Source organism: Salmo trutta, chromosome 10, assembly GCF_901001165.1.
Source record: "Salmo trutta chromosome 10, fSalTru1.1, whole genome shotgun sequence".
Classification (NCBI taxonomy): domain Eukaryota; kingdom Metazoa; phylum Chordata; class Actinopteri; order Salmoniformes; family Salmonidae; genus Salmo; species Salmo trutta.
Window position 1 is genome coordinate 27,385,070 of NC_042966.1, and position 24,910 is coordinate 27,409,979.

Below are 24,910 nucleotides of genomic sequence, written 5' to 3' on the forward strand. Positions count from 1 at the left end.
AGGTAGCCTAGTGGTTAGAGTGTTGGACTTTGATCAAGTCCCCGAGCTGACAAGGTAAAAATCTGTCGTTCAGCCCCTGAACAAGGCAGTTAACCCACTGTTCCTAGGCCGTCATTGAAAATAAGACTTTGTTCTTAACTGACTTGCCTAGTTAAATAAAGGTTAAAAAAATATATACCTTTGACTATTGGATGTTCTAACAGGCACTTTAGTATGCCAGCTAAATCTCAAGAGTTGATATGCTTGAAGTCATAAACATCGCTGTGATTCAAGCATTGCTAAGAGCTGCTGGCAAACGCAGTAAAGTTTGAATGAACGCTTACAAGCCTTACGTTCTGTATTTTATTGAACGGGTGGCAACCCTAAGTCTAAATGTTGCTTTTACATTGCACAACCTTCAATGTTATGTCATAATTATGTAAAATTCTGGCAAATTAGTTCGCAACGAGCCAGCCAGCCCAAACTGCTGCATATACCCTGACTCTGCGTGCAATGAACGCAAGAGGTGACACAATTTCCCTAGTTAATATTGCCTGCTATTTCTTTTAACTAAATATGCAGGTTTAAAAACATATACTTCTGTGTATTGATTTTAAGAAAGGCACTGATATTTATGGTTAGGTACATTCGTGCAACGATGGTGCTTTTTTTGCGAATTAGTTTTTGTTAAATCATCACCTGTTTGGCGAAGTAGGCTGTGATCCGATGATAAATTAACAGGCACCGCATCGATTATATGCAACCCAGGACAAGCTAGATAAACTAGTAATATCATCAACCATGTGTAGTTAACTAGTGATTATGTGAAGATTGATTACCATTAATATTTACTACACACTTCTGGTTTCACCAAAAATGTATTGTGAGGAGCAATTATGAGAACCCATTTTATCGTCTTCATTCAAACATACCTGATCATAAGTATCATATGTCCTCAGTAGCATGAGAAAAAGCCAAAACAAAATTATTTCCCAGTAAAGACTGACATCTAGTGGTTACTGTTCAGAGTCACGTTTAAAAAGGGGGAAATTATACTTCAGTTATGCTATCCTGTTCACATAGGTTCAACCAGACCCAAGTCTTGTCCTGCATGCTTTTTTAATATTATGTTTGACTGTATAGCTTAAATTGTAATTTATTTCAAAGGCAAAATGCTGAAACAGTGCTCTTCATGGATTTCAGAGTTTTGAAATGCAGAGCATGTACAGTGTACACAAAGAGGGTGTGCCAATTCCCTTGATTTGTATGTGCAACGTGAGATCATTAACTCTAAACACTAAACAGTCTTCAGAGTTTAGATGAGGACACGTCTGACCTGATCCCACACCAGATACTTTTCTCTGCCTGATGAAGCTCCTGTCAGAGCATGCTGAATAGAAAACAGTTCTCGCTGTATCAAGAACTTGCAAGGTGTGGCGTACTGGTACTGACTCATGGGTGTGTTTACACAAAGATCAGACTGAATCATAAAAGCTGAAAACAGACAATGGACTCATTTGATTCATATAGTTGGCTATCTACCGTCCACTGTACATAGTACAACTGTGTTTTTCTAGAGAGTAAATTCCCCCCTCCACAGTGAAATGTTGCTTTAACCGTCTTTGTATTATCTAAATGTATTTTCCTTATGGAATGTGCTCTAGCTAGCTTTCTTTTGTGTATCAAAAGCTTTCTCCTTTATTCTCAATGGGAATCTCACAGCAGAAGCAAGGGCTACGTTCTTCCTAAAGACAGTCTTCACTGTCTGAGTGGAATTACTTTGACCACATGGTCAATCTATGATAGGACTAATACGTCCCGCTTTTTTTTTTACTGGTTGACTGATTTCTCCTGAGTTTTTGCAAGACCAAACTGCAGAGGCATCGCCATTTCCACTAATCCAAAACACATGGTTGATTTACTGATTAAAAACATGCAATTAGATAAGATGGCTCAGTTACTTATCTAGTCATGTCTCTGTCCTCTGCCCTGTATCAATTCAGCAAGAGGATAAAGCAGGATGCGTTATCATTGAAGTTGGAATACTCTGTTACTGTTAGCTGTTACATCAAGTACCTCATAATATTCCAAATCTTCTAGCAATATCTGATAGCACCATGATGGACTCTTTCCTAGTGAACTGTATATACTGTACATGCAAAACATGCAATTAGGATAATTTTGTAATAACATACACACACACACACAAAAACAAACAAACACACACACACACATGAAGTCTGAAGATTTAACTTATGAAAAAAAACTATTTATTGTGTAAAAAAGACACTACTGAAAATGGTCTATTTAAACTACTAAATAAACAAAGATGGTTACCAGAATGTTATTGAATATCGACCTTTTCCATTTCAACTGACATATGACTTGATGAGTTATGAGTCCATAGGAAGTCCTTTTCGATATGTCAACAACACATTTTATGAAAAATAAAGGCATGTCTGAGCATGACATTACACTACTTGTCACGTCCTGACCAGTAAGGGGTCATTTTGTTATTGTAGTTGGTCAGGACGTGGCAGGGCTGTGTTTGTTTTGTGTGTTTCGGGGTTTTTGGTTTATGTTCTATGTTTTCTATTTCTATGTGGGTTTTCTAGTTTGTCTTTTTCTATGTTAGTTTTGGGAACGACCTCCAATTAGAAGCAGCTGGTTGTCGTTGCTTCTAATTGGAGGCCATATTTAAGTGGGTTTATTTTCTCTTGTGTTTGTTTCTTTGTATAGCCTTACAGGACTGTCGGTTGTTTTCTTTAGTGGTAACGCTTAAAAATTAAAGTATAAGTATGGACACTTGCCACGCTGCATATTGGTCTGATGATTTCTCCTCATCAGAAGACAAAGCTTATGACACTACTAGCCTTGTGTAGCAGACTCATAGGGCTCTCTTGATGCTGTTAAAAGAGATGTCTCCTACAAGCCTTAATAAGTCAAACGCTGAATGAACTGTACATCTAACAGTCTGTGGTTGGGTGCTTCAAGTTGGTTACCATTATCAACAAATGTAATGGGCATTATGTTTTAATAACATTGTATTTTCCCTTTATTTTTGTTATAGGTTTCAAAAGGTGTCACTAACAATACAATACAGCAATACACATTGTCATACCCATTCATTTTCAATCGAGAAAATTGTCCTTGTTGGAGTAAGAAAACAAAAATATAAAAAGGACAAAATATCTTGCATTGAGATACAGCTTTTTGTTGCATAATACAATGACTATAAAGGGAATTCTTAAACTAATTTAATAAAAGCAAAAACACACATCTCTTCCTTGCACCATACTGTACAGCAGGGCTCTCCAACTCTGTTCCTGGGGAGCTAGGTTTTTACTCCAAACCTAGTTGTAACTAACCTGATTCAGCTTATCGACTAGCTAATTATTAGAATCAGGTGTGCTATATTATGGTTGGATTGAAAACCGACAGGATGGTAGCTCTCCAGGAACAGGGTTGGAGAGCCCTGCAGTACAGTATACATTGTTTCCATTTTCTCTACTGTACTTATGATAATTCAGTTTAGCCATTCAATGGCCTCAACAATTCAAATGAAAGTGATTAAAGCTTTGAAAAGCAACATCTTAAAACATCCATTAATACAAGACCAAATAACAATGCTGCAGTCAAATGCATTAGCATTGTGTGTAGGACATACTCAGCTGGTTAGAACCCTTGACATAATCCATAAACTCTAAATGATGGACTCCTTAACATTGATAATAAGTGCACTTCTGTGATTTTGCATTAAACTAATTTACAATGGAGAATTATAGAAAGGGTCTGGATAAAATTATGGAGGATTATTCAAATGTTTTATGTATAATCTGAAATATTGCATCTGGGTCACTTCAACTACTCTACACAAACGTCAAGCGTGGAAAACATCCAATGTGATAGAAACAAAGCCTCTGGAATAGCCATACCTGGCAGCCTCCCTTGGTAACATGTGGGCCACTCAAATCAATATGCGGGTCAGTATAGGGTCGGAAATAGGGCGTTAGACAGAGATACACATCTATGGGATCCTTCCAACGGAGAGGGCATTCAGCATTGTTGGAAATGACAAAATTGACATCCAATGATATGTCTAAGTGTCAGTGTCCTCTGTGGTGGCAGAGGTGCTTCTGTCCTGGGGCTGCATCTCAATAGTCTAAAGTGGGCTTCCTCTCCTTGTCTCCTCTCCTTCATCTGTACTGATGTGAAAGAACCTGGCAGGTGTCCACTATTTTGCTTACACTTATCCTGTGTTTTCATCAGTGCAGATGAAGGGAAGGAGATGCAGAGAAGGGAAGCCTTTTCAGACTATTGAGATGTAGCCTGGGAGTGTCTGTGGTTCCTCTAAGCTGATGTATAGATGTATTTGGTCTTGGCGAGGCCTGTGAGCTCGTCCTCGTAGCGAGGCAGGCAGCAGAAGAGGATCCCACAGCCGATGGTGAGGATGGTGGCCCCCCAGCCGAAGCCATAGGCCCAGGTGTAGTCATAGTGGCCCTCGAAGATCAGGTCATTGAACTTGACTGGGTAGATAATGAGGGCGATGAACTGAATGACCACTGTGGTGAAGAACAGACAGAACAGAGAGGTTTGTCAGTGGTGGATAATTCCAAACAGGGGAGGAGGCTGACTTTGTGGAACTGTGACACATGAGTGTGAGAGCCTGCCAAAACTAGCGTGTGGGTGTGTGTGTGAAATAGTTTTGTACGCGAGTACTGTAGCTTTATGGGCTTAGATGAAACCACCAGCTATGTGTCATTTAAATCAGAAGGTGGGTAACTAAGTCAAGGAAATTAGAAAGAAAGTGTACTGTGAGGTAATGTTGAGAAACAGACTGATATTTTACACTTTCACTCTATGGATGGCAAATCACACACAAAGTGGGATCAAACAATGGATCACACATAACGATGACACTACTGTTACTATTTTATGTCCACAGGTAGTGATGATGCAGTCAGAACTAGTTCTAAATAGTAATACTTATTTACTACACTCTAAACACTGGCAAAACGCAATCATTCCCATGATAGGACTATGCATCAGCTTTATACTCAGACAGCTCTATGATTCAGCTATGTCTGACAGAAAGCTTCAGTGTAATTCTGACTGACTGTGTAGCCTCTCTCTTTCCCTCTGGGCATAGGCAGGGCTGGGCTATCAGGTTTCACACTAGGGTGGCAGCTGCAGAAGGGGAGCAGTGGGAGTGGCGAGGAGGGGGAGTGGTAATTCTCAATGCCCTATGATCAGTGCTGTGACTCAGCCAGACGTTGAACATTCTCCCAGATTCCATGGTAACGCCATACCACAGCCCTTCTTCCCTGAAACTCAGAGCAGAGTAGGGACACAAACAACTCCCACTCCCTCTTGTCTATGGCAATGGTTCAAATCAGAGGAAGACTAGCTTTAGGACTCTCCAACTCTACAGTAGCTTTGGATGCCATGCTACCTGAGCACCCTCTGAAAGTGGAGGAGCATAGAACGCACTAAAGTATGAGAGTGTTTGTAGTTTGAGGCTTGAAGCCAGACATTTTGAGGCAAGCTGAATTCACAAAGGCAAGGTAGTTGTTAATATTTCACTACTCTTGTCTTCAATAACTAACATCTCCTCCATTAGCCCAGACACGTGAAGTACAAAAACATAAGGGGGAGGTTTCCCTGACACAGATTAAGCCTAATACTAGACTAAAAAGCATTTTCAATGGAGATTGCTTTTCAGTCCAGGAGTAAGATTAATCCGTAAAACTGCCCCAAGACCAACAGAAACATTTTATGTATCTTACCAGTGATGAAGAGCAAGGCCCCAATGACGGGCAGCAGGCTGATGTTGAGGGTGCAGCAGAGGGCGATACAGGAGATGATGAAAGCGATGATGAGGATGATGAGGCCGATGATCATAAGAGCTGCCACAGCCTGGGCCCAAGCTGAAAACACATCAACAAACAGTGTTTACTATCTATAGACAAGACTTGGGCTAAACATATTTCTAGAAAGATTGTTAAATCCCTATATACGTTTGAGCTGGGAAGTACAGATGTAGGATCTTAATTCCTATATAAGATTTAAAAAGACTTCTGAAGTTTGTAATTTCAACTTTACATTTTCAGACTTGATTTTCCCTTACTAAAAATGTATCAACCCCTCCAGAAATGTGAATTAATTATAATCCACATAATAATTCCCATTTCCTGTTTCTGAATAATTATTTTCCTGCTGTAGCAAAATGGCTCAAATTAAGATCCTACATCTGTATACTACGGAGCTGGAATTAAATGTATTTTGGAATTTGAAGGATAAGAGGTTCGGAAAAATTGGAGTGATTTTTGGGAAAGTGGATTGTTTTTAGCAAAGCACTTGACATAGAATTGCAAAATGTATTTCCAGTTGTACACACGTGATTTGACTATACTTGTCACAAATAACTCTTTACACATAGCCCTACATTTTGAAATATCTTGAAAACTGATAAAGGTGCATTCAATAAACATAAACTCAGTCTGGAAGAAATATTGTAACAACAGTTTTTTCTATTACGTAACACCACATTTTCCCATGAACAACTGCAGCCCTTATGCACAAGGAGTCTCCACAGGAAGAGAAGGGGGTTTCATTGCAGTGATAGGTTTCATTGAAATGGGAACAAACATTTGTTCTACAGTATCACAACTGTATGGTATTTCAACACACATTAAGTCGCTCTGGATGAATGACTAAAATGTCTAATGTAATTACACCCATTACAGGTGGTAGGTTATTAACTGACATACGGTCACATCTGCTGCGTGCACATGCAGAGCTCACACCTGAAATGATTCACTCTCTCTCTCTGACATCAGGATCAAATGGCAGGCAGCCTACGCCTGAGCCTCAGGCACTGCAGTCATGCACTAACATCCCTCTAACTAACAATGGGGTCCTAGTCTATCAAGTTTTATTCCCTGTGTGCTAAAACATAGTGTAGAGAGTATCATTCAAACATTAAATAGAAGTACTGAAAGGTGGTGTGAGAATGGATAATATGTCTCTTGTGGTCAGAAAATGTAAGTATTCTCACACTGAGACACTCAAAATTAAGTGCTTTTCTGGATATCAAGTCCATGTTTGAGAACAACTTTGGTGTATTAGTAGCCAACTGTTACAGTTGTGTGACTGTCGCAAAGGATCTCTTTAAATGTTAGTGTCAGTGAGCAAATCCAATCCAAACCGTGTGGTGAGCTTACAGGGCCGAAGGTAGCTCACAAATAGACCAGACAGTGTTTATACTCTCCAGATGGGGAACATCTGTCTTGTGTCTTTCCAAATCAAGTTCAAAATAAACAACCAATGGCTATCAAATTCTGTTAGTTAGAATAAGTATGGGTCTGAACTTGAAGTGCTTGAATCAGTTGAGTCGTCATCTACAGAGATTATAATTCATTTTGGCACTGTTTTGTTCATACGTGCACTTTTGAGTGTTGATTTCATTCATGCACCATGCATTTTAAATGACAGCTACTGATTTGGGTAACACTAATAATCACACAAAAACGCTCAACTCCATTACTATGATATACAATTTCAAAGAAATTAATAAATTGTGTGACAATGTTAATACAATGTTGATACAATAGTAATTACTGTGTTATTACACAATATACAACAAAAAGTTCACACTGGTTTGGTTTTGAAGACAAACAAATCCCATAACACCATCAATCCAGCATCACACCACTAATTCCAGAGACTCCATCCATGCTATGTTCACACCCAAGAAGGGACAGGGAGTGGCCCTTGGATTGGACAAAATCCTGCTGAGGTTGTTTAATCACAACAAAGTTGTGTTCCAGTGGTAATATGCCAATACTAGTTCACCTTGATGGCACAAGTCAGAAACGACATTATAGCCAACTGCACTCACCCAAACATTCATTACGTTTGACCAGCAGCACTGACTCTACATACACTGCAGAATAAAAAGGAATATATCATTCCTCTTGATTTGTATTTGTTCCAATTGCATTTCTCAGAGTCCAATTCCACCTGTCTGCTTTGTTTACCACTGGGCTATGAATTCCCACAGTATAGGGTAAGTGAATGGTTTTCTTTATGTAAGGAAGCTCCTGAGAAGATCAACAATGTTGCCATTGTTCATCGAGGGCTGAAACTACTAGTCCATGTGGACTACTACTGTACCTGACATACAGCTGTTGTAACTGACTGACTGCAGGAGTACGTCCTGAGTAAGAAAGAGCATGTGTTCAGTATGTACCAGACATGGATCTTTTTCACTGTCCAGTGAAGACAAAGAGACATTTTCTCACTTCTCTTTTCTCACCACAGCTTGTCTGGCAGTGGTTTATAGCAGGACCTCTCCAGCTTGGTAAAGGCACTCATCACACTTCTAAAAATAGCCCTGACAACATGACTGAGAAAGCCATCTTGATATGAATTCATCCTGTCTGTTAACACCAATATTCAAAGGCAATTCGATATTCTATTCGGTTCTAGTCTATTGTATTGTTAAGAATGGGAAAATTGGTTTCACGTTGAAAGTTTGACACATCCTGCCATTGGCTATGATTGAAATTCTTACAATATATTTATAACAGCCAACATTTTAATTTAGTATGAGAAAACGATCTGAGTGGATAGATGCTTGATTAGAAATATGTTCTGATTACCATGATAAGTTAAGATGTAGTGGTTGATCTATTATAGAACCTGTACAATTCGGAGGAAAACACCAACACAAATAAACAGCTACCAGTTTTGGTTTATCTAAGCAAATGACAGGCTAAAGAGAATGGGAAACAGCCAGGATAAATAAAGTGTTGTTCAAAGTACACTCAGGCTGGCTGCCACTTTGCCATTGAAAAACTCCCAGCAAAGCATTAATTTGCTTGTTGTAAAGAAATTGTGGACTTTTTGGAAATAAAATGTGGACATAAATAAAGAACTAGGTTGTTCATATGGTTATGTTTTTGAATTAAGTAGACTAGGCCTATGCACTTGCCGTACAAACAATTAAAAACTAATTAAAAACATCCGTGGAATACCTTTTTTTCTGTATAGGTAGGTTATTAGTTATGATCTTCAGCCCTGTAACTGTCAGCACTATAGTCTCTAAATCCATGTCTGAATACATAGGCTACACATTTATTTTCCTTGTCACTATGATTAGGGCTGTTGAGTGGATCATTGTTTTCCCCCCGCAATATGAAACTTACAGAATTCCATGAGAGATTTGCAGTCCCAGTTGTCATTACGCCCTCGACACTGGGTCCACATACTTGCGTAGTGGGACTTTGCACCCTCGTCCTCAACCCATCCCGAGTTAGCAGCAATGGCAATAATATCAAATATAATCGCAAAAAGCAAAAGAAGTGGTACGATCCACCTGCATCTTGGATACGCAATTCCACAGCGAAACATATTCGACAAACAGAAAAGACAGTGCGGATTGAAGCGGTCGAGCGTCCAGGTAACGTCTGGGTCTGTGTACACCTTCTTTACTGATCAAATATAAAAGCCACACCCGAGTTTGCAATGTAATCAGTGCACAGTGAACCTGTTTAATAAACCTGTAAAACTGGTCATGTACGAAGGGCGAGAGTCAACACAACCAGCAACTCCAAGCCCAACCCATTGACAGTCTGTTTCATATTACCCAGCTCATTGTAACTCCTTCACTGCCACACAGGCTATAAAGCGTGGTCTAGTCACTGTATAGACTCATTGTGACAGCTGAAGGTCTACTGTAGTCTACTTTCTTTCAGGAAACACACTGGTTGAAGTAGTAGTACAATCAGTGTGGCGATTATAAATGATAAATGTTATTAAAGGTTCAGTGCAGCCGTTTTTATCTCAATATCAAATCATTTTTGGTTAACAATGAAATACCTTACTGTTATTGTTTTAAATTAAAATGGTAAAAAAGAAACAAAAATAGCTTCTTAGCAAAGAGACATTTCCTCAAGCAAGAGGAAATCTAGCTGTTATTGGCAGAGGTTTGGAACTTTGTTTGTTATTGGTATATTAACAAATTAATAGGTCACCAGGCAGGCCAAAGCTCCATCCCACCAAAACAGGCTGAATATTTCAGGCGATCTTTTCAAAAAGCTCTTTCATTAAAGGGGCATTTCCACAATTTCATAATATTATTCCAACCTCGTAGTGTGGAAATATATATAAAACACAGAAAAGTCACTTTTTTGACTGGAACACGCTATCATACACGTCAATCCAGAGCATCCCAAACATGCTCAATGGGTAACATGTCTGGTGAGTATGCAGGCCATGGAAGAACTGGGACATTTTCAGCTTCCAGGAATTGTTTACAGATCCTTGCGACATGGGGCCGTGCATTATCATGCTGAAACATGAGGTGATGGCGGCAGAGGAATGGCACAACAATGGGCCTCAGGATCTCGTCACGGTATCTCTGTGCATTCAAATTGCCAATGATAAAATGCAATTGTATTCCTTGTCCGTAGTTTATGCCTGCCCATACCATAATCCCATCGCCACCATGGGGCACTCTGTTCACAACATTTACATCAGCAAACCGCCCGCGAACACAACACCATACTCGCTGTCTGCCATCTGCCCGGTACAGTTGAAACCGGGATACATCCGTGAAGAACACACTTCTCCAGCGTGCCAGTGGCAATCGAAGGTGAGCATTTGCCCACTAAAGTCGGTTATGACGCCGAACTGCAGTCAGGTTAAGTCCCTGGTGAGGACGACGAGCACGCAGATGAGCTTCTCTGAGACGGTTTCTGACAGTTTGTGCAGAAATTCTTTGGTTGTGCAAACCCACAGTTTCATTAGCTGTCCGGGTGGCTGGTCTCAGACAATCCCACAGATGAAGAGGCCAGATGTAGAGGTCCTGGCTGGCGTGTTTACACGTGGTCTACGGTTGTGAGGCCTGTTGGGCGTACTGTACTGCCAAATTCTAAATTCTAAAACAATGTTGGAGGCGGATTATGGTAGAGAAATGATCATTCAATTCTCTGGCAACAGCTCTGGTCGACATTCCTGCAGTCAACATGCCAATTGCACACTCCCTCAAAACTTGAGACATTTGTGGCATTGTGTGGTGCACATTTTGGAGTGGTCTTTTATTGTCCCCAGCACAAGGTGCACCTGAGTAATGATCATGCTGTTTAATCAGCTTCTTGATATTCCACACCTGTCAGGTGGATGGATTGTCTTGGAAAAGGAGAAATCCTCATTAACAGGGATGTAAAAAATTTTTTTGTACACAACAGTTTAGAGAAATAAGCATTTTGTGCACATAGAAAATATCTGAGATCTTTTATTTCAGCTCATGAAACCAACACTATACATGTTGCGTTTATATTTTTGTTCACTGTATATTAGGCTATATTATATTATACATTATAGGCCTATTCTAAACCTTATACAGATTTTGAGTTACCTTTACTATGTGGATAAGGCTGTTATTTAATGAATTCAAAACGCAACATTGTGTCCAAAATCAAAATAAGATACCTCTTTATAGTGTTTTTCGGTACAATGTTGCATTCTGCGGAGTTATAGAATGTCGCCGAGGGGGCCAGGTCGGGCAGCTTCTCCATAGAATGTTTCAGGATTACATATGTCATGTTTTGCGTTGTGTTGGGAGTAGCAACAGTGAAGCTCGGTGATTACTAGTTACCAAAGTAAAAATTGTCTATGGTAAAAATTCCTGAAAACAATGGTTAGCAATGGGGTTAGGGTTAAGGTAAGTGTTATGTTTAAAATCTTTAAAAATATATATAATTAGAAATAGGCTGGGTTCAGCCAATGATTTTATAAACATCACCCCTGTAATAATTTCACTGATTATGTTGCAAAGAAACAATACACCAAATGGAAAACACAAACGAGAGTTTCTATTGGACAAATTCAGGTTGGTCCCTCCCGCTTGCTCTGTTTGTTTCCGTTTGCTTATACGGTAAATGGTTTCCGTAATGAATACACGCTTGGATTGCAGATGCTATGTGCTGGCCATTGAGAGGCTTTAAAGCCGCGAGACACTATTGTGGAGCAGTCCTCCATAGGAATGAATGGAATTCTACAGTATTTTAATTAAATGTTTTAAGGACAAAATGACATGTATTTAAGTATGTTTTGTTGTAGTGGGGATTAGTAAACTCGAATGTAGACAATAATAAATGCATTTCTATAGCTTCCAACATATAGCTTTTACAATGGTGTGGCAGTACCAAGATGGAGGCATGGTAGCTTCAACACAGCGCCCCCTATTAGTCATTGAGTGTAAGTATAAATCATTGGGTTTAGCCATAATTATGACTTTGTGGCTGTGGTAACTAGTGACCGTGAAGCCGGTGCGGTTTCATGAAGGGTGAGAAGGAATATAATGCGTGGAATCAGATTCCATGGATTCGATCGGATGGAGAACGACTGTGTTTGCATGTCTAAATTTAACTCAGGCTCGGGGATAGATTGTTTATTCTGAAATATTACTATCTTCATCCCAACAATATTTCCATGCTTAGGCCTAAAACTGTAAAACACAATTGCAAGCCACTCTCGCAGACCACCTGCGTCTGCCGTCAAAGCTGATCCATGGCCACCGTTTCAGAATTCCCAGAACGAATTAAGGGGGAATGATATGGACCATACATACTCAAATCAAGACGGCCCAGTAGAATGGCATGTCTTTTCGCAATAAATGCATGTGTTTCATTATGAGAATGATCAGGTCGCTCGGTTGCATCAATATATAACAGTCCGAAAACCCTGGAATGGCTATGCGACGCTGTAAATTAACACTTCCTCTCAGCTCAGCGGATTTCACGTTCAGTCTTACGTCACTGGCCTGGGAGTGAATCATCATAAGAGAATAGGGATGCTGAGCCCGTGAACTGGACCATCGCACTTATTTTAAAATAGCTCATTTTGTCATCTTAGTCTTATCATGGAAGAAATACTACGGAAGCTACAGAAGGACGCATCTGGAAATAAGCACAAAGCAATTCGGGATTCGTGCGTCTTCGCCTGTGGTGAGTAGCCTGTATTATCAGGCTGCTACAGACAGTAGCCAATGTTGGACCTGTCATGTAATCGAAAACTGACCAAAGATAGGCTAAATATGAAAACTATTGGGTGTTACAGGCTTCCTGAAAAGACCCCAACACAAACCCGTTTAATAGGTTTGCCATTCAGATGGTCAACTATTTTGACTATCGGCTATTTGTACCCGCTATGCCTGCTGTTGACTTTCCGGAAATATTCTCATCCTGTTACTGGAAAGTGTAAAACGACCGTAGCATTATGTGCCATGGCCAGCTTGGCAGCACCCATATGGGTTGCTGTTGTTAAATGTTAAGTCCGTGCAACTAAGGGTTGCTGTCGTTACATTTTAAGTCAGTGTAGCTAATACAGCACTCATTCACTTATTTGGCCACATTACTGGTGGGTATTTCTTTTGTCCTGAACGCAATTGACAGGTGGACAATAGTTGCGGAATAAATCATAATGTTTATGAATGTTGTTGAATGACGTATTGTAATATAATGTACTTTTCACGAGCCCAACACATAGTGTGCCATATTATTGACTCCCTTAGGAAATGTCGTTCACAGAATATGACAAGTAGGCCGATTCAATAACAGCACAGCAGTTTCAACATCAATACAGAGCACATTTGCATGTTAACATTTCAGGCCAAGCTCTCTTACTGTCAACAATAACATTTAGCTTTAATTCAATACCAAAATGCAAGGTTGTTGTGACAGACATTACTGAGTACTGTAATTGTCCACTCCTTGGTGGAACCTGCTTTTTACAAGGCGCCTGTCACCTCTCTCTAAGGGAATACAGAGTGACATGATAGCACAGGGCTACCTGACAGACAGCTGGCCTCATTGCTGCCACTGCATATCAATGGACAACAGGTATTGCAGATGAATGCAATATTGCACATTGGGCACATGAACAAGGGCAAGGATAACTTATCCACTCCCACACACATACTACATTATTCATGCTCCCATTTCAATGTGAATATCATCATATGGTAATACATTTTTATGAACTTCCTGTTTTTCTAGAGCACCTGGACCAAACTGACCTGTGTTTCTTATTCTGATACTGTACCACAACAAATACTGAGAACCATGGGTCCAGTCCTATGTGATTTGATGTTATAACTTTAATATTCTTTTTTGTTTTTGTGTTGTATATGACTACAGAAACCCTTCAGAAACAAACTGGATCAGCCACGATTCCACCGTCTCGGCTCAGGTAATTAAGGAAACTGACTCAAGTCATTATCAAATGTTTATTTGACTTCAGTCATGTTTGTGTGTTGAGGAGCTACTTAATTATGTAGCAGTGTGATTGTTGTGATGTTTCACATCCAAAAAGTCAAGCTCTCCACAGTCCTACCACTCCCTCTCCCACACATGCAGATGTAACCGGTGTGAAATGACTAGTTAGCGGTGTGCGTTAGTAGCGTTTCAATCAGTGACTTCACTCCCTCTGAGACCTTGAAGTAGTTGTTTCCCTTGCTCTGCAAGGTCTGCGGCTTTTGTGGATCGATAGGAAACGATGCTTCGAGAGTGACTGTTGTTGTGTGCAGAGGGTCCCTGGTTCAAGTCCAGGTTGGGGCGAGGAGAGGGACGGAAGCAACACTGTTACACAAACACAGTCATGCACACAGGCACACAAGCATCACAAACACACAACAGCACCTGCTGTGCTGGCAAGAAGGCAGTGTGAAAAACATGATGTATCATAGGAAGAACTGTGAGAGTGCTAGCACTCTTAATTAGTTAAACATTTGCAGTATTCACCTTTCTTCAAAGCTGCTAAAATTCCAGAATGAATGATTTAGACTGTTTTGGTTCAGTTCGCATAAGAGTTTTCTCCAATAACAGTAACTACTCATGTTAGCAAGGTTTTCTTTTTTCACTCTTGCTCTTATTTCTACAATTATTAGTTTATTCCAAATTACTTCTTCCACAGCTTGATTCTCCAAAAACATTCTCTGGCTCACTCCCTTTCTTCCAGCTCAGCAACCGCAGAGACCCACACCTCTGAATCTCCTCCCTCTGCTTTCCTCAGTGATAACTCTGTCAGCAGAACATGCTGGAACTGAAAATGAATCCAATGTGTAAATACAAGCGAAGTATCATCCAGATCTGGCACAATGATATTAGCAAACTTGGCCCAACCCTGACTCTTTTGTTTGATGCTGTACTGGTGTTTGTGTTCAGGGAGGAGATTATGGAGACAACAGTCAACTGTCTCCGCAAAGAGCAACTCTTCATTACAATCACTCAGTTAAAGGCATAGAGAGTGAGCCACCACAACCCTCATATTCATTGGGTCATGATGAGGTTTTAATTTAAAACCATGAGGTGATCCAGATTGGCTCGCTACACTGAGGGAGCGCTCTTTGTCTCTGCTGTGTCACAGTTATGCCTTCCGGCTAAATTGGAGATGCGATATGTCTCACCTGGGCTGGTGTTAGATCTGGATCTAGCAGCAATACCATCACCTCAGTGTCTGTCTGTCTCCATCTAATCATATTACGCCTGCAGCCCTGTTATTTGGAATGCTGTCTGGTCATGTAGAGACCTTTTCATTGCCCTGCCTGGTGTGCCCTGTGATGTTAGTCTGGCAGTGCTCGTGGTAGCCTAGTACAGGAGCTTGTCAAGAATCCCATTGCCGGACCCCATTGGCATTTTCTTTGAGGTTTCACCTCAGGTCTTTTAATTCAAAGTTCAATAGCCTGATTTAATTTGTCGTCTCAGTTAGCTTCCATCAATGATTTGACTGCCCCCTTTGGAAAAACATAGGACTCGTCTTCTACTGCAATTGAATCAATAAGTGAAACTTCCTAACATCAATAACATGACTAGTTAACAGTCAGTATGATGAGCCTGAGCCTCGGCCATTAATAATATAGTGATATACAGTGGGGTTTCGAGCTCAGTGACCTGTACACTGACCAGTGGTTGCATAACTCTTTCACTGCACTGACATGAGATATCTACAGTACATTGACACAGTATATCCATGACAGACCAGGAGCAGCCTCAGAGGGAAATATCTTTCCATCCCCTTTGATACCAGTAATCCATGAAGTTGAACCTTCTCCGATAGGCTTTTAGTCCATACTCGGAAATAAGTCGGCACTGTAGATGGCTGGTAGCCTAATGGTGTTCTTATATGGTTATGATTCAGTGCATCCAGTAATACTGAAGTTATCATACTCTTTATCTAATTATAGTTATATAGTTTATGCTGAAGTTGTCATTTAATGTTCAATATGTTGATTAAGGAAAAGATTGTGTTGATTTTAGATATGGCATGCTAATTTCCTTTATACATGGCAGGATACCTATTGTGATTATTTGTATTAATGTGTATTGCACTGTTGAGGAGGGCCTGCAAGTAAGCATTTCACTGTACTGTTTACACCCTGTATCCTGTGCATGTGACCAATAAACTTTGATTTGGTTTGTTGTTCAGCTCAGCATGACGCATGAGTCTGATACTGTAGAGGGAAGACTTGTCCTTATTAAACAGGACAAACATGTCTAGTTAAGAACACTTGCTCCCTGTAGCCACTTCGAAATGTAATTCCAGTTGGGTAAAAAGGGCAAAGCTTGATTTGCTTTCCTTCAAAGGAAATGTATCTTCCTTCCTGCAATGTTCTCGAACAGGAAAGCTTTTCCGTTTCTTTGATTTTCTGCATCAGCCATATCATTTTGAGTGCAAGCAGCAACAAGAATTCTCCCAAAACATATGATTTAAAATGCCATTAATAAATGGGTATTGTGTTGTGGATTTGTGGCCTTGATTTCAGACAGATTAATATGAGATTAAATGTCTCTTTTTGTAGGCTGTTGTGATTTATAATATTAAATTCCCAGCCTTTCCCCTGAAACATGGTTGACGTGAAAGTATCGTTCTTATTTTTGCATCAGATTTGTTTGTGCTTTGTTTGCTCTTGTTTTGTTTAATGTGGACATGTTCGCTGTAATCTCTTGTTGGAAAGCTCCACAGGTAATATTGTCAGAGCCCTCAATCCAACCTTCTCCATCCTAAATATGAAAGCTTTGCCCCTCAGTGTTTGTATTTTCTCTCGGTAGCTTAATCATACGTTCGCCTTTGCAGAGAAAGATGCCTTCTCCCTCTTCAGCTGGCACTGGAGTCCAAGAACATGAAACTGGCCCAGACTGCCCTCACAGGAATGCAGGTACAGTCCATCAGCTATACATGCAGCAACAATGTACTGTACAAAGCAGAAGATGTGGTTGAACCAGGTACAGGAAAAGGTCATTGCTAACCATGCATTTGTAAAACTACAGTATTTTCTGAGAGGAAATGTAGGTTCATTACAAGCATTACTGCTGCAGACCCCAACCTATTACCCTTCAGTGAAGCCTAATTTGCATTATTTTTTTTTGGCGCGAATTCTAATGTTCTACACATAGTATACATTTTCTGACTGTGTATTGTCCAAATCTCTCCCTGTGTTTTTTTTTCTCTCTCTCCATTTTGTGCCATTCTCCATCCTACTCCTCCTCATTTGACTGCAGAAGATCCTGTGTGAGGACAGGTTTGTGGCTGTGGAGGCGGAGGCTCTGGAGAGCCAGCTGTTGAGTCAGATGCTGGATGCAGTGAGGGTGACCCCCATGCTCCACGAGGACCTGCAGGTCGAGGTCATGAAGGTCAGTCCTCTCTGCACACTGGGATTATTAAAGCGATCAGATGACTTAGTCTCTGTTATAGCTGGTCTAAACATTGATTAAAGGAGTATACTTTACAATCCAATAAAGAATTTGACTTTTTCCCCTCTGATGCCGATATGTGAAGACTGCTGGTGAATTGTTTTGTATTGCACTAAGGGTCCCCAGGTAGTAAAATGAAGCTGGGACCATCCTCTGGCTTGTTGCCAGTCAGTTGTACTCATGGATACAGTACGTGCGGTCTCAGTTTGCCACAAATCACTCTACAGTTATTATGCTCCACCATACCCTTCTCTCTGCATCATACAGTACTGGGCACAGAGCCACCACAGAATGGGGCATCCAGTAAATCATGTCACACAGCAAGACGTAACTGAATGGACTTCAACATGTTCAATTGGGGGACATTTTTGAACTGATGCAAACACTTGCTGGTGTAGTAAATCTGGCCAAAGTTGTTCAAAATGTGAGAACAGTTAAAGGTCGTTTTTGCCATGTGCACACCAATTCATAGTACTGTATTGATTACTTGTGGTTTGCTTTTGTGGCTCTCATGATCATGCCACTTGTTGTACTTTTTTAAAACTGTAGATTATTTTACTACCTACTTTACTAATAGCTGTATGTGTGCTGCACCTCATGTCTCTAGTGTCCACAGAGTTATTACTATAAGATCAGTGCAGTGTTCATTCTGCCTGTAAGACTACTCTGGGTAACCATGTCATTTGTCTTCTGCTCCACACTTACCTGAGACCCTCTTGTTCCTTCATGCCAGATATGGCAATGCAAAAACAGCACTTCTGTCAAAAGAGACAGTAAATATATACTTCTAGCTAAATGTATTTTAAACTGTGCTATGCTGAGTATTTGAAGTGATGCTGTCGTCTGTTTTGACAGCAGTGCCACAGTACTTTTCTCCAGTCACACAAGGCATTGTGTTTGTTCTATACAGAGTTTATGTTCCCTGGTGGAGAGGATTATCTCTGAGAGCCTCGCCTTTATGCAGCTGCCCCCAATCTTCTTTCCCTGTTCAGTTCGATGGGTGTTTTACAAGCCTTTGTCTCCTTGCCCTACAGGTCCTTCTCTGCATCACGTACTCCTCCACCTTTGAGATCAACGGAGACTCCATCCTGAGGATTGCTGAGGTAAGCCTAGCCTGACGGAGGTATCACTGATATGCAAAGGGAGCCAGAGAGCCAATGTCAACCTGCTGGATGTTGCAGTCTATTTCAGATCTGGATAGTATTGGTTCTCTTTCAAATACTTTAGCTGCACCTAATTGAGCTTACCTACAGCAATGGAATAGTCCCAAAGTGCAACCCCCGCCCCTCCTGACACTCCAGACAAGCTCAGTCAAATACTTACAGTAATTTGAAAGAAATCCAATATTGTTTGGACCCAGGTCTGGTCTGTATCTGTTCAGCCTTGCGCCAGGCTGCTGATTAAGGCTGACTCTTGACATAATGTGCCACAAAACACCACCTCAGTAGCATCAACTCCCTGCTACTGCTAGCAACAGCCTAGCGAGGACCATCCATCACAAAGGTGAATTTCTATGTTGCTGCTATGCATCCGATGTTTATGGTAGTCACAGGTAATCTAATGTATTATGATTGAGTGGGAACATGAAGTGCTTGTTGTCATTCAATGAGAGACTACTAGTTTTCGAGCTATTTTTTTCACTTGAGAAATACTGCACAAAACATCTTAGCTAGATGTAAAGACTAAGACCGCCTCGGAAAAAACACATTCATTACGCGTTTCTTGATTTATCTTATTAATTCAGACTATTTTGAGGAAGTGTTTCTGACTATGTTGGCTCGAGAGGGACAAACAACAGTAAAATGTATGCTTTTTTCCCTAGTTTTTCAAGTGAAGGTCTTTAGGGAGTATGAGAGCACAGCCTAGCTGAGTTCTGCTAGCAGCAAACCAAATCTATGTATGCGGACGCGTTAACAGCAGCTCATAAATAACTGGACCTAATGCAGCCCTGGATGTAATATATGCTCCTGCTCTGTCGATCTGGCACCGGGAACAGAAGGTGTAAAATCATGTTTACCATGAGGGTTTTAATTTTAATAGAGATTACCCTCTTTATCCCTGCATGTTAAGATGCATATAACTTATACATCCCATTCTTTCCTAACACATTAGAATGTCTACAGCTTTACAGGTAAAAACGAAATTATCGTGATTCTTTTGGGATACATTTTAATGATGAATTTTGTGTTCTGTGGGTGAATACTATTTCTCATCCATCTCTTTGCTGACGTGTCACAGAGATGGTCCATGCCCCGCTCCTCCTCATCCCTGGTACAGACAGACAGAGACACAGACAGACAGAGGACCTTGACTGTCCCTAACTAATTCCTCTCTGTAACCTTAACAAACCAGGTCAAACAAGGTGCTCTTTCCTCCTCTAATCTCATTGGCATGGAAACACGACATTAAAGGCCACTGATGTCTGAAGTGGTCTTTCCACTACGTCAGCACCAGGCAGGGGGGAGAAATAGCAAGAGTTGTTTTTGTTTTTAATGCATTTTTTTAATTTATTTTTTAGGGGATAGATCAGCTTTAATATTGTAGCTCCATCAATGGAATTGGAATTGTCTGCATCAATAGTACCCACAAAACACCAGCCTCAATGTCAACAGTGAAGAGGCGACTCCGGGATGCTGGCCTTCTAGGCAGAGTTCCTCTGTCCAGTGTCTGTGTTCTTTTGCCCATCTTAATCTTTTCTTTTTATTGGCCAGTCTGAGATATGGCTTTTTTTTGCAACTCTGCCTACAAGGCCCGCATCCTGGAGTTGCCACTTCACTGTTGACGTTGAGACTGGTGCTTTGCGGGTACTATTTAATGAAGCTGCCATTTGAGGACTTGTGAGGTGTCTGTTTCTCAAACTAGACACTCTAATGTACTTGTCCTCTTGCTCAGTTGTGCACCGGGGCCTCCCACTACTCTTTCTATTCTGGTTAGAGACAGTTTGCGCTGTTCTGTGAAGGGAGTAGTACACAGCGTTGTACGAGATCTTCAGTTTCTTGGCAATTTCTCGCATGGAATAGCCTTCATTTCTCAGAACAAGAATAGACTGACGAGTTTCAGAAGAAAGATCTTTGTTTCTGGCCATTTTGAGCCTGTAATCAAACCCAGAAGTGCTGATGCTCCAGATACTCAACTAGTCTAAAGAAGGCCAGTTTAATTGCTTCTTTAATCAGTACAACAGTTTTCAGCTATACTAACATAATTGCAAAAGGGTTTTCTAATGATCAATTGGCCTTTTAAAATGACAAACTTGGCTTAGCTAACACAACGTGCCATTGGAACATAGGCCCATTATCAGCAACCATCACTCCTATGTAGATATTCCATAAAAAATCTGCCGTTTCCAGCTACAATAGTCATTAACAATGTCTACACTGTATTTCTGATCAACTTGATGTTATTTTAATGGACCAAAAATGTGCTTTTCTTTCAAAAACAAGGATATTTCTAAGTAACCCCAAACTTTTGAACGGTAGTGTAGCTATTAAAAAATGCAAGATTTTTGTGTATATATATATATATATATACACACAGTCATGGCCAAAAGCTTTGAGAATGACACAAATATTAATTTTCAAAGTATGCTGCCTCAGTTTGTATGATGGCAATTTGTATATACTCCAGAATGTTATGAAGAGTGATCAGATGAATTGCAATTAATTGCTAAGTCCCTCTTTGCCATGCAAATTAACTGAATCCCCCAAAAACATTTCCCCTGCACTTCAGCCCTGCCACAAAAGGACCAGCTGACATCATGTCAGTGATCCTCTCGTTAACACAGGTGTGAGGGTTGATGAGGACAAGGCTGGAGATCATTCTATCATGCTGATTGAGTTTGAATAACAGACTAGAAGCTTCAAAAGGAGGGTGGTGCTTGGAATCATTGTTCTTCCTCTGTCAGTCATGGTTATCTGCAAGGAAACACGTGCCGTCATCATTGCTTTGCACAAAAAGGGCTTCACAGCTGATGTACGAAGGGCTATATAAATAAATTTGATTTGATTTGATTTGATTTGATTTGATTTTGATTTGATTTGATTCACAGGCAAGGATATTGCTGCCAGTAAGATTGCACCTAAATCATTCATCGGATCATCAAGAACTTCAAGGAGAGTGGTTCAATTGTTGTGAAGAAGGCTTCAGGGCGCCCAAGAAAGTCCAGCAAGCTCCAGGACCGTCTCCTAAAGTTGATTCAGCTGCGGGACCGGGGCACCACCAGTACAGAACTTGCTCAGGAATGGCAGCAGTCAGGTGTGAGTGCATCTGCACGCACAGTGAGGTGATGACTTTTGGAGGATGGCCTGGTGTCAAGAAGGGCAGCAAAGAAGCCACTTTTCTCCAGGAAAAACAACAGGGACAGACTGATATTCTGCAAAAGGTACAGGGATTGGACTGCTGAGGACTGGGGTAAAGTCATTTTCTTTGATGAATCCCCTTTCCGATTGTTTGGGGCATCCGGAAAAAAGCTTGTCCGGAGAAGACAAGGTGAGCGCTACCATCAGTCCTGTGTCATGCCAACAGTAAAGCATCCTGAGGCCATTCATGTGTGGGGTTGCTTCTCAGCCAAGGGAGTGGGCTCACTCACAATTTTGCCTAAGAACACAGCCATGAATAAAGAATGGTACCAACACATCCTCCGAGAGCAACTTCTCCCAACCATCCAGGAACAGTTTGGTGACGAACAATGCCTTTTCCAGCATGATGGAGCACCTTGCCATAAGGCAAAAGTGATAACTAAGTGGCTCGGGGAACAAAACATCGATATTTTGGGTCCATGGCCAGGAAACTCCCCAGACCTTAATCCCATTGAGAACTTGTGGTCAATCCTCAAGAGGCGGGTGGACAAACAAAAATCCACAAATTCTGACAAACTCCAAGCATTGATTATGCAAGAATGGGCTGCCATCAATCAGGATGTGGCCCAGAAGTTAATTGACAGCATGCCAGGGCGGATTGCAGAGGTCTTGGAAAAAGAAGGGTCAACACTGCAAATATTGACTCTTTGCATCAACTTCAAGTAATTGTCAATAAAAGCCTTTGATGCTTATGAAATGCTTGTAATTATACTTCAGTATTCCATAGTAACATCTGACAAAATATCTAAAGACACTGAAGCAGCAAACTTTGGAAATTAATATTTGTGTCATTCTCAACTTTTAGCCACGACTGTATATTCGTTTTTTAATTTCCATCATTAATAATTATGTGTAATGTCGACAGTTCATGCAAAGGATTGTTACATATCACCAGGATTGCCATTGCATTACATTTTTGTCAAGCAATTATTATTTTAGTGAGCAGTTATTGTGATTCATCCTTTATTGTACCTAACATCCTTACCCCCTAGCAAAAAGATGTTGTCTTCTATTATCAGATCTACTGGTCTGGGTCAGGTTGACCAGGATTCAAAGAGTGCCGCATGTTTAATGTATTTGTTATTCACAGAACTAACAGATGCATATCTGTGGGATCATCACTTTCCTTAGTGTCAACACACTCCTTGACTATGACCTTGACTATGACTATACTTCATCACGATGCAGTACCCCAAAGAAAGACGTTTCTTTTTTGAGAACAACAGAGTTGATATTTGGAATCAGATTTAAGGAACTGAAGTTGCCTTCTGACCTTTGACCTTAGTCCCTGGAGCACCGCTGAACTGGTCTGGTCACTTCATTTATATAGTCATTGGTCTAGGCGCTCATCTCATAATTGGACTGACCAAGCTATTAGTCTTATTTTAGTCGTATAGTTGATTCATACCATGAATCACTGCTCACGTGAGTAATAACAGTTGCCTTTCACATTTTAATCTGCATGTTAATTACCATAGCGACTGGGAGTCTTATTTTAGATTGGATCCAGCAGATAAGGTGTGAACGATGAGACAGAACACTTGCCGGATAACCACTCTGAATGGTGACACCTGCTTTCATTATACCAGAGGAGAGGGTTAAGAGAATGTTCCAGTCATGCTTTATTTGCTGGGCCTCTAGCTGTGTGTTATCTAGTGATGGGGGAAACATTTATACATTTACATATCGGGACATTATTTTTGAAGATATATCGTATTGACAATATCGCAATATTCTTTTTGCGCTTGTTAGCTGTACCTGCACCAAAACTCCAGTATTTTTCCTTCATAGCTTGTTCTACATCTTTTTAAATAGGGAGCCAATTAGTTTTCAGTACTTTTATTTCCATGACCGATTAAAACTATTTTTCTCCTGGCTGTCTTGTCCCTCTTCAGCAGACATATGGTGAGCAACATGTTTGGAACATCGAATCTCTATACATACAGTATATAATCGTGAGAATCCCAATACATATCATATTGGCACCAAAGTATTGTGATAACATCGTATCTTAAGGTCCCTGGCAATTCCCAGCCCTAGTGTCATCCTCTGTATGCCACAGAGACCAGCTTTCAGAGGAGGTCATAATTCAATTAGCCACTGGGATGTCATGTAGATTTATATACTGATTTATATAGAGTGGGAAGAAATTAAAAGTGTGAAGTGACGGAAAGCAATTATGTGTCCTATACTGTCTCCTTAGGGCTTGGCATCTCACTTGCTTTAATTCAATTCGGCTATCGCACAGTGTTGTTTTAAAGATTATATTTTCATTCGCTCCTGATGTCAGACTTTCTTCAGTCCTGCTAGCTTTTTCTTGAAAGAGATTTTACCTTCATTTATACTCGTTGGGTGTAACGGTAAGCCCCCTGCTATGTTGTAATGTGTGTGTCCTGTTTTCCAGGTGTGTATTGAGACGTACATGTCAAGCTGTCACCAGCGCAGCATCAACACGGCCGTGAGGGCCACCCTCAGCCAGATCCTGGGGGACCTCGCCCTGCAGCTCAGACACAGACAGGTCAGCCACCCCAGGCACCTTTAACCTCTCACATTATCACCCACTCAGACTAGAAGAAAATTGAATGAATATAGGTTGGGAGGGGGTCTAGAGTGAGGCACATCTTCATTTCACACTTGAGAGCTCATATGAGAGCTTGTAATCACCTCATTAAATAGCAACATAAAATACAGTACTGTGTTCTATACATTTTGGCAGACTGTTGTACTGCTGTGATTATAAGAATCACTAATAAGATCGCAAACTCTTTGAATATGCATGGGAATGCATAATCATAGATGAAGTGAAGCCACCATACAGTG

The 24,910-nt window shown here is 40.7% G+C and overlaps 2 protein-coding genes across 8 annotated transcripts in view; one reads left to right on the top strand and one right to left on the bottom strand.

Annotated features, from left to right (window-relative positions):
• Positions 1 to 3,005: 3,005 nt before the first annotated feature.
• Positions 3,006 to 9,630, bottom strand: LOC115201494 (p53 apoptosis effector related to PMP-22). The gene is made up of 3 exons (XM_029765164.1): positions 9,189 to 9,630; positions 5,766 to 5,906; positions 3,006 to 4,541 (listed from the first exon to the last, which is right to left on the bottom strand). Exons 1-3 carry the CDS (start codon positions 9,391 to 9,393, stop codon positions 4,330 to 4,332), a joined length of 558 nt encoding a protein of 185 aa, XP_029621024.1. The 5' UTR covers positions 9,394 to 9,630; the 3' UTR covers positions 3,006 to 4,329.
• A 2,823-nt stretch (positions 9,631 to 12,453) lies between these two features.
• Positions 12,454 to 24,910, top strand: part of LOC115201495 (brefeldin A-inhibited guanine nucleotide-exchange protein 3) — a 42,652-nt gene continuing 30,195 nt past the window's right edge. For 5 of the 7 annotated variants that reach the window (XM_029765166.1, XM_029765167.1, XM_029765169.1 and 2 more), the window contains exons 1-6: positions 12,455 to 12,992; positions 14,184 to 14,235; positions 17,119 to 17,200; positions 17,544 to 17,675; positions 18,770 to 18,838; positions 24,495 to 24,608. In XM_029765166.1, the coding sequence (XP_029621026.1) occupies positions 12,908 to 12,992; positions 14,184 to 14,235; positions 17,119 to 17,200; positions 17,544 to 17,675; positions 18,770 to 18,838; positions 24,495 to 24,608 (534 nt within the window). In that variant the 5' untranslated portion in view covers positions 12,455 to 12,907. Of the gene's footprint in view, positions 12,993 to 14,183; positions 14,236 to 17,118; positions 17,201 to 17,543; positions 17,676 to 18,769; positions 18,839 to 24,494; positions 24,609 to 24,910 lie in introns of all 7 variants that reach the window. The other 2 variants (XM_029765170.1, XM_029765168.1) reach the window with 2 other exon arrangements.

Coding starts and splice junctions, on each gene's coding strand:
- LOC115201494 (XM_029765164.1), bottom strand. CDS start 9,393: ATGTTTCGCTGTGGAATTGCGTATCCAAGATGCAGGTGGATCGTACCA. Junction 5,907..9,188: donor CAAATCTCTCATGGAATTCT/GTAAGTTTCATA, acceptor ATGTGTTTTCAG/CTTGGGCCCAGGCTGTGGCA. Junction 4,542..5,765: donor GGCCTTGCTCTTCATCACTG/GTAAGATACATA, acceptor TCTTCACCACAG/TGGTCATTCAGTTCATCGCC.